The sequence below is a fragment of the Aspergillus japonicus genome, assembly GCF_003184785.1.
Source record: "Aspergillus japonicus CBS 114.51 unplaced genomic scaffold BO86scaffold_82, whole genome shotgun sequence".
Classification (NCBI taxonomy): Eukaryota; Fungi; Ascomycota; class Eurotiomycetes; order Eurotiales; family Aspergillaceae; genus Aspergillus; species Aspergillus japonicus.
The window spans coordinates 112,765-122,459 of NW_020291719.1; the positions used below are offsets into that span (position 1 = coordinate 112,765).

General features: G+C 52.6%; 3 protein-coding genes across 3 annotated transcripts; 1 reads left to right on the forward strand and 2 right to left on the reverse strand.

Moving 5' to 3' along the window:
* Window positions 1-1,082: 1,082 nt before the first annotated feature.
* Window positions 1,083-3,758, reverse strand: BO86DRAFT_234866 (serine/threonine-protein kinase). The gene is made up of 4 exons (XM_025667039.1): window positions 3,091-3,758; window positions 2,909-2,959; window positions 2,520-2,764; window positions 1,083-2,463 (listed from the first exon to the last, which is right to left on the reverse strand). Exons 1-4 carry the CDS (start codon window positions 3,532-3,534, stop codon window positions 1,287-1,289), a joined length of 1,917 nt encoding a protein of 638 aa, XP_025522941.1. The 5' UTR covers window positions 3,535-3,758; the 3' UTR covers window positions 1,083-1,286.
* Window positions 3,665-5,020, reverse strand: BO86DRAFT_234917 (uncharacterized protein). The gene is made up of 2 exons (XM_025667040.1): window positions 4,297-5,020; window positions 3,665-3,827 (listed from the first exon to the last, which is right to left on the reverse strand). Exons 1-2 carry the CDS (start codon window positions 4,789-4,791, stop codon window positions 3,795-3,797), a joined length of 528 nt encoding a protein of 175 aa, XP_025522942.1. The 5' UTR covers window positions 4,792-5,020; the 3' UTR covers window positions 3,665-3,794.
* Window positions 5,021-6,608: 1,588 nt separating this feature from the next.
* Window positions 6,609-9,537, forward strand: BO86DRAFT_348283 (uncharacterized protein; the record flags this gene model as incomplete). The annotated part of the gene is made up of 3 exons (XM_025669310.1): window positions 6,609-7,160; window positions 7,395-8,387; window positions 8,445-9,537. The coding sequence occupies 3 exons, from the start codon at window positions 6,609-6,611 to the stop codon at window positions 9,231-9,233; spliced, it is 2,334 nt and encodes a 777-aa protein (XP_025522943.1). The 3' UTR covers window positions 9,234-9,537.
* Window positions 9,538-9,695: the final 158 nt, after the last annotated feature.

The following is a 9,695-nucleotide window of genomic DNA, read 5'->3' on the forward strand; positions in this document are numbered from 1 at the left end:
AAAACGGCGTCACGTCACCCGTGTCCTCTTCGTTGGGATCTTGATGTCCTCATGTTTATATCCATGTGTTTTTTGACGATGCAGCATTGATCTGACTCATGATTGATACCATTCTTGTACCATTCTTTTTTTTTTTGTTTTTTTTTTTTTCTTTTGGGCGAGGGTTTGTGGTCCGTGCACAAAGGTGAGGTATGGGTTGGCATGCATCGTTCGGATGGTATTTCATCTTTCGTCTGTGATTATTATGTCTGATTGATGGAGCGAAAGCTCCGCTTATACATACGTTGGACTGGTGTATAGAGTCATGATAGAGTACAGTACAGAAACCCCACCTAAAATGGCATTTTTACGTTACACAGCAACACCACCGGCCTGTCACGTCGCAAGTCCTTACACGACTCGACCCTGATTTTGAATGACGTACGGAGTAATATCCAAATATATTCATCTATCATACAATACACATACCGATCATCAGGTCACTTCATTTACAGACCAAAACTGGGGAAATTCAAGTCAAGAAAAGTTGACGGCCAACTCGGTACTAGTAATCTACGTACCAGAACGCACCTTCTACGCACAAGATTGGTCAAAGAACAGGAAGAAAAGGTCGAAGACAGCAAAAAGAAGAAGGGGGCGAGGTTGGAAGGCAGGAAAAGAAGGGAGGAAAAGACACGGTGTAAGCCACGAAGTAAAGAAAACATTGTTTCTTCGCAGGTATATGTTCATGGACAGATTGCATCGAGATATGACATGACAAGATCCAGGTGGGGAAAAGTTGAAGTGAAGAAGGGGGCGGGAGATGTATATGATTCGACCATGCGAAGAGAGGAGCGGTGCAACCGACTGATTGGACAGTGGAAGAAGAGAAGGGCGCATAAGTCCATCCGTAGTGTGAATCCGATTGGCGGTTCCAACGAAGAAGGCAGAAAAGAAGAAATGATGTGTGTAAAGTGTGGAGGAGAGAAGTGAAGAAAGGTACCGTAGGTTGGAATGGAAATGGAAAGGAGTACTAGAAGATATCAACGCAAAGAGGTAGAACACGCACAAGAAGTTTTATCATAAATGGAAAAAGAAATAGGAGTAGAAGAAGAGAAAAATAAAAAAGAACACCCTGAGAAATGCGACCGATGGATTATGAACCACCCAGAGGAAATCAATCCCATTCACCAAGCCAGAGGAGAAACATTGTCACCGTATGCACTGAACTCATAAAAATAGGAATTCGTAGCCCGAAGGCTGTCTCGATTCGTTAAGGACGTGACCTGGGACCATTGGAAAGAAAATTAAGCAACAGGCTGGCCCTGCTGGCGTCGACCGCGCTTCTCTAGAAGAGTAGCATTATCAAGGTTCAGCTCGAAGGGCTCCCGCGCGCCTCGGGCAATGCTCTGTCTTGCAGCGGCGGCCACCTTGGCACTGTGTTGCCCGTATCCTTGTTGCTGTCGGGGTTGATGGGCTTGTCGTGCTTGAGCGGCATGGCTGGGCGCACCACTCAAGTTCGTAGATCGCAGCTTCGCCTCCATGGCAGCAACATCACCGGCCTGCTGTGAAGACTTGGGGATCTTGGAAGGGGCAAAATCTTCGCGCTGGACGGGTTGATAGTTGACTTCATCCGGCTCATCGTAGTCTTCGTTCAGAGGGTTCAGCGCCGACCGGAAGTTTGTCGAGGGATTGGCCCCACGGTAACCTTGACGGAAGTTCTTGCGACGTTTGCCCTCCTCTTCTTGTCTGTGCACGGCATAACCAACATCGAACACCTCGCGCAAGTTGATCGCCCCGGGAGAACGGAAGTCCATAGGGCGTTCCATACCAGCCGATGGTTGATCGCCCAGGCGGGCACTGATCGGAGCGAATGGCGCTTGGTCGGCCGCAAATGCATCCAAGGGCTGTCCCTGCTTACGGGTAGTAAGAGGCGTGGCAAGTGGAGGAGCGTCCGCAGCAGCTTCGGTAGCCTCATCGGTGCCACGGATCCAGGGATGGGCGAGGAACTGCTTGATGGTATAGCGCTTCTCCGGGTCCACCGTCAGAAGATGAGAGATCAGATCCTGGGCGGACTTGGAAATATCGTCCCACCAGGGCGATAGGAAGGTGTATTGACCACGAGCGACCTTTTCAGTCAGGATTTGGATGCTCTCGTCGTAGAACGGCGGGAAACCACAGAGGAGAGTGTAGAGAACGCAACCCAGGGCCCACATATCGACACTCTTGGAGTACCGCTCATCTTTAACGATCTCGGGGGCGGTGTATCCGACCGTTCCACACGGCGTCATGGTTTGGCTATCCCAGATAACCTTAGACAACCCAAAGTCGGCAATCTTAATCAAGCCAATACCACCAGCACCTTTACCAGGAATAAACTCGCCCTCGTCGACCTTGTCTTCGTCACCGGGCTGGCGAGGTTTGGGGTGCTTACTCGGGATGAATTCGGTGGGGTAGAAGAGAAGATTTTCGGGTTTAATATCGCTAAAACTTCAGTTAGTCTCTTGCGATCATACAACACAGATTTCTCAATCTCGTACCGATGCACAACTCCGGAAGTCTCGTGGAGATACTCGATTGCCTTGGCGACCTGCACAATAACATGGCGACTGAGCTCCTCACTGAAGTAGGTCAACCTCACGATTTGGTGGAACAACTCGCCACCGGGGCAGAGTTCGAGGATGATGTAGTAGTATTGACGCGACTCGGAGAAACTGATCAGCTTGACGATGTTGGGGTGATCGAGATTGCGCATGATCTGCACTTCTTTCAGGATGTTGGCACGCTATAGCAAGGTCAGTCACTCTGTGCCAGTCACACAATGGGTGCCAGCTATAGCCAACGACGCGAAGCGGAACGTTGCAGAGCAGGGGTGAGCGATAGGCAGGGATGCCCGGTGCATGGATGATGTAATCTAGTGTTTGCGCACCTCCGTAGCTTTGGGTTTCTTTCTGATTCCCGGATGCAGATGGGCGGCAGTCTAGTAGAAAGACATTGGCCAAATGATTTAAAAACGACAGAGCACACAACACAAAACCAAGAGAAAGAAATCGAGGAATCAAAGCAGGAAGCGACTAGCACAAGAGTAAAGGAGATAGCTTGCGGTCCTACCTGGTTGCTGTTCATTTCAAACTTGCGCACCACCTTGATGGCGACTTCCCCGAACTCGCCGGTAGTGTCCTTGGCGCGATAGACGTTGCTAAAGGCGCCATCCCCCATCTTCTCCATCAAGATCCAGCGCTCGAGACCCGGGTATCTAGGCATCTTGTTCCGACTACTCTTCTCTTCGGCGATGATCTGCTCGATCTCGAGTTCGCGAGCCCGCCTAGACTGTGATGAGTCGGAGTTCCGCTGAGAAGGCTGAGCGTTTCCGTTGCCGAGTTTGCTGTCAATGGCGTCGAGGTTGCCGGCAGCGGCGGGATAGGAGCCCTGTGGTTGACGTTGTTGTTCGGCATGGATGGGCGAAACATTGGTGGTGGGCTCGGCATGCGGCGTCACCAGGCGAGCTTGCTTGCCATGACGTATGAAATTTTTGAGATTCTGTATGGTACTCATAGTGCTGAGTAAGGGGGAGATGTGGAAAATAAAATGAGATGAAAATGGGAACAGAGAGGGAAGGGGGGGTGGGGAGAAAGAAAGGTTCGGGGTAAGGTAAGGTAGCAGCAGCAGTAGCGGCAGCAGAGCAGCAGTGGCCGGAAACAAAAGGTGATGATGAAATAGGATTTGAAAAGAGACTGTCAACCAGGAATGGTGCGGCTGTCGTCCGGAAACTTTTCTGTCTAGGGTTTCCCTGTCATAAACAATTTGTCCTCTGATTATGACCTGTTGTGTTTGTGTTCAACCAAGGTCTGAATATTGTATGTTAGTTGTGTGTTGAAAAAGGGAGAAGAGGGACAGATTAGAAAGTGGTGGTGGCAGTGGTGGTGATAATGATGACGATAGGGAAATGGGTCGGAGTCAAGAAGACATGAGATGCACACAGAGGATAACAAGAAGGGGATGACAGGTCCAAGTCGGTTGGAGATGGGATTGAAAAAAGGAAAAGAAAAACAGAGATTGAAGGGGAAGAAATGCGAGTGGGGAGGGGGAGATTTACCAGGTGATTAAATGCGCTGTGCAGAAGAAGAAAACGGTGTGCGCAGATGACGGTGGTGGTGGTGGTGGTGGTGGTGGTGGTGATGATGATGGGGAGGGAGGGGCTAGTGATAATAGTAGGGGAAGAGACCAAAAGAGGTATGAGATAATTTTAATTTAAGGCTGGGCTGATGGAAGGCACAGAAGGCGACAGAAGAAGAGCGTCCAAAGCAGTTTCAGTACCTGAAAGCGGAATTCTAAACGTCTTGCAGCCTGAGAGAGGAGAAGGACGAAGGGAGATAGTGGGGAATGGGCCGATACAGTTTCAATAATGTCAAAGAGAAAGAGACAGAATACGGAGTAGCAGGAAGAGAAAGCAGAAGAAGAAGAAGAAGAAGATGATGATGATGATGAGGGAAAAGAGACAATGCCGATAAAGATGAGGATATAAAGTCTAATTCGATCCAGTGCTCCGTAAGCACAACGCCATGGATTCTTTTTCTTGGTGAGGCAAAGAAGGTAGCAGCTGATGAGCTGAAGCAGAAAAAAAAAGAACAAGCCAATACGTACATCATCAATGGAGGAGCAACAGCAGCAGCAGCATAAACTGACAGTGACCGAGACAGAGAGAGAGATAGGAGGGAAACAGCGGACAGCGTCATCATCAGCAACCATCAATACCGTGGTCATACCTTGGTGATACACATCCATCCATACCCATTTTCCCCATTCCCCCATTGACCCCCAACTTCCCGACCAAAATTACCGCCTGACCGAAAACCACAAACCAGATGACGTCGAGGACAGCGTTGTGGCTGAGTCAGCCGCCCAGGGCGGATTCCTAAGGCTGGTTTGTTCAGTCCGAAATGTCCTGTCGCTCGCTTCGTCTTTCCTCGGATCTTTCGTCTTCCTCCTCATTCATTCAATCTCCCTCTCCCTCCTCCACTAACGGCCGAGTGACGGAACCCAGCGTCATCTCTCGTCATGTTTCCTCCCGATCGTCGCGACGGTTCATCTCATTTGATTATTTGGTCCCAACAGAAATAAGATGTCATAGCTTCGCATCTCCGCAATCCTAGGTTGCACTACGAGTGTTCCTCACTACACAGTATATCCGGGAACCCAGAGCCCCAGTCGTTGTCTAGATCTTGATCTGATCCACCATTCACACCCGAGAGAGATCCCTGAAACAAGAGATGGTACTCGATGGATGTCATGGTGGTGATAACGCATGGCGGCTGGAGATAGGAGACTCATCCGAGTACTTAAGAGTTCCCCCGTCTTTCCCTCCTTGTATCTATCTGCTCTCTATCGAGAGTCCGTGGGTCAAATCCCGGCCATCAATATCAGCGACCATTTTAAGCTTCCCTTCGGTTGAAGCGAGGTTGGTGAGGATTGACCATGGGTTGTGCAGCGCCACTCCCGAGCGATGGCCGTGAGAGGATGTCATCGATGATGCAATGGCAGAAACAGCGCCTGGTCCGTGGGAAAAGTATGAGTATGCTCGGTAAACAATAATAAATACCAATCGTGGGCAGGGTGAGAACAATTTTGACAGCCAACTGTTTTACAATTAGTACTCAGTATATGCCTAGAAGTACTCGTAGGAGGTAGGGCGAGTTGGTGGTGCAGGAAATTTCCCGTGATGCTGCAGGCTTGGTTGGTGGACGAAATCCCCCAACTTCTCCTCTTTCTTCCTTTTCTTCCTCTTACTCTTCCACGATCCTCTTCCCAACTGGCACTTGTGTGTGTCTGCCCTTTTATAATACCTTCTATTTACTCTCCCCTGTCACTCCTCCCCCTCTCCCCGAGCCACTAGCTATACAGATGTATCCCTCAAGTTCAGTCATGTAGATCATCTGGGTGTGACTGTCATTCTCCGCCTGCCCGCGCGTCGGATCCGCAACGTGGAATGTCCCTGCAACTCGCTCATTTTGCCTCCTTCTCACTCGCTTTCCTCGGGTCTTTTCGTGCCAAAAAGATCGCTTTGGGCGGGTCGTGCCTTGCCTGCTGTCCGTTCTTATCTACATACTCTATTTGTAGAGCCAGCTGGGACTCAATTTACCTGGTTGTGTGTGTGTGGGCTGGCCTAGAGCGGGTGTTGGACTTTGTAAGACGCGCATTGGAAGACTGTCACACACACACACACACACACACACACACACACACTACACTACACTACACATTCACCACACACTCACCCTTACGCTGCACCAGATCTCCCTTGCTGGTTAGCATTCATCGGGGTGGGAGAGGAGAACAAAGGGACCGAAGTTCTTCACCGTACCGTGGACTCTCTTCGGCTCTCTCTTGTTCTCTTCCATTTACAAGACTGTAGTTGTCCTCCACCAGACCCAACCGAGACACAGCATCACCTCCCTCCCCCTCACCATTAATACGATATGCGACCTGCAACAAGTTGATTTGAAACCCTTTTTTCCTTTAAAAGAAGATAGAAACAAAAAAAGAAACCACCAGAACAAAACCCCATTCAAACCTGACCATTGCCCGCTTGTCACTTGGACCAATCTGCCGGACCGTTGGGCCTCCTCACAATGCCCAGCCTGGCGAATGCTGGCACCTCTGTCGCCTCACCAGAACACTTGGATCCGCCCCAGTTGAGGGCCCACAAGTCTCTACGTCGCCGGCCAAATGTTCCCTTGAACTCTCCATCCGTCGCCCAAACAATAAAACCGGTGGGCCACAATGGCCTCCCGTCAGGGACAGCCTCTCTGCCACCAGCTCCCGTTCGTCCCTTAACGCCTCCCGCGGTCGCCTCAACTGAAGACTCGAACATCCACGGGGCGCATATCGCAACAACACCTTCTTTACTCTCGGTGAGCGATGCGGTAACCCCGAGGCCATCGCATCCTCCCACGCCCGAAACCACCCCTCCTCAAGTCGCTGCTGAGGCTCAGCGTCCGGCCCTCAAGCAACTCGCCCAGTCTTTCTCCTCGTCTCGGGCGGATTCCTTTCGCACTGCGCTGGAAATCATCTCAGATGCTGGAACTGAAACCCCGTCTCGGTCAGCCCGGTCCTCCTTGTTTCTAACCAGACAGAGCGATTCGTCCGATCGCAGCAACACGCGAAGCGGAGAAACAACGCCGGTACCAACCCATACTTCTGATCGGATGCGTTCCGCGACACCAGCGATGTCTATGGCAGAGAGTCGGCAAGATGCGACACTAGATCCCCTAACACCTGCTCCCCGTCATCAGGGATCTGTATCTAGCCGTATCGACCGTAACTCAGAGACGGCGGAACACCCAATTTACATGGTTGGGTCGGATGCAGACAGCACGGACGTGCTTCCCGTCCGCGCGAAAAGCGTACGAAGGCAGGGGGCTGACTCGCACGAGCCTGTAGGTGGATTGTCAATCGAGCAGTTCCGCGAGCAAATCGGCTGGCCCCAGACGGAGCCTACTACAGCCGAGCCTGACGCCTCGCGAAGATTCTCCAATGTGTCCACGACGTCCACCGTTGAGGTTATGATTATTGACTCGCCGCGATCAACTCAACGTTCACTTCGTCACACTGAGAAGCGGAGCTCCCTCCGCTCAGTCAGCTCTCCCTTGACGAAATCGGAACACACCTCACTGGTTTCTAACCCAGATTCGCAGCATCGCCTGGTTCATAAGAGCGCGCGCATCACAGAACATGATCGTCGGAGTGTTGCGTCGGAGATGTCTATTTCAGGGATTTCGGCAATGAGCTTTCTCCCGCCGAATGTGGAAATAGTACCGGTGGTGGTGATCCCTGAGCGGCGGTCGTCCCTTAAGTCCTCGACTTCGACCAGCCGGAATACCTCCCAAAGTCGCTCACGATGCTCGAGTCGACGAGCTCCGGTCGCCTCGGGCAGCCGCCCAGGCTCGCTGGAACCCTCGCGCCGCAAGGAGCGGACGCTGTCCGATGCGAGCACCAACGCGGATAAGCGGGCGCAATCTCGAGGCCGTAGCGATGGTCGGCCGGTCATCCCACAGCGTAATTCGTCGTTGTCTGCACCGACCAGCCGCAACGATTCACGGACCACATCTCTTACCTCTGAGAGCCTACGAAATCACACGATGGCAATGGAGCAAGAGACGCGAAAGAAGCCAGCGCCACTTCCTCTGCCCCAACCCGAGGGATCGTCCCACGGCCGGGCTGCGCACGATGTTCCAGAAGCCGCGAAAACGCAATCCATCATCATCGGCGTCGAAGACATGTCGCACCTCCGGCCGCCGTCCATGCCCTATACCCAAGTCTCCATCCCGTCCTCATCTCCCGGAGTGATTGAAATCAGGGAAGCGAGGACCATCGCCATTTTCCCGCATAACAACGAGTCATTATTGCTGGTAGAGCCACAATCACAACCTACCGCGCGTGAACAGATTCCTGATATAGCATCCCAGAACAAACCCCAAACGCCGGTCCCGTTGACGCAGTTCGAGGTGGAGTCACCATTGAAGAATCCCCGCCAACCGCCCAAGCCACCGGTCTGCCACGTCTCGCCTCCGTCGCCCGTGCAAGACGCCAGTCGCCAACTGGGAGCCGCCGTGAGTGAAGCCGATGCGAATGGACGTCCGGCCCGTCGGTTCGGGTCCATCCGGCGTCCGTGGATGGTACGTCCTCGGTCTGATTCATACAGTTCTGCTCTCGGGTCTTTCTCACTGACGTCCGTGAAGAACCGCAAGGCGGACAACCCCGAGATCGACGGGCGCCTGCAGCCCTTCTGGCGACCGCGTCGCTTCTGGGACGACTCGGAGACCGACACGTCCTCCCCCAACGGGAGCCCCGTCGAAGACCGCCACCACGAGCCCGACACGGTGATCAAGAACTCGCTGGGGATGCCGCAGCAGCGGACGGTGCTGGAGGGGCCGCCCATCGCGCGCAACCCGGAGACCCGCCGACGGCTGGGCGGCCACCACCATGCGGCCAACCGCGGCACCCTGGTCGGCAGCAGCCAAGTGTTTACGCCAGAGGCCCTGTACTCCCAGACTTCGCTTCATCACCACCGGTTCCAGTCCCTGTCGTGGTGGCGGTTGCGGCTGCGGGCCGGCAAGGTGCGCAACCTCCGCAAACGCATGCGCCGGGTGTGGCAGCAGCACGGCGAACGTCGACGCGAGGCCAAGCGCGAGAAGCTGAAGCAGAGCATCGGGGATGCGGTGCTGGTCGATTCCAGCACGAGCCCGAGGCCATAGTCAGGGCTGCAGTACCGTTGATTATGATCGACGACAGATGCCTTTTTGCTTAGAGGATTGGATATACAGGCTGATTTGATGTTACGCATGCTTATGCTTATGATCTGCTTATGATCGGCTTATGTTTTTTTGTCTCACGGTTACGATTGATGAGTTTGATGATTGATGATACCATTTATGATGTTTTTGCCTGTTTATTTTTGTTCTCGATACTGAAGCAAGCCCAGTTCGTCTCCTATTCCATTCCATTCCCAAGATTCAAGCCAAGATACCACAAGATTAGCAATTACCAATGACCACAAAGAATAACCCCAAGTGCAATATTCCCTGCTCCCTCTAAGTACAAGCCAGACCTCCTACACAAACCCATACACACAACGTGAGAAACAACCCAGTCATCCTCGCCCACGCCCATCCCATGCCCATCCACCCCACCCCCTCTAAGAACAACTTAAACCACCT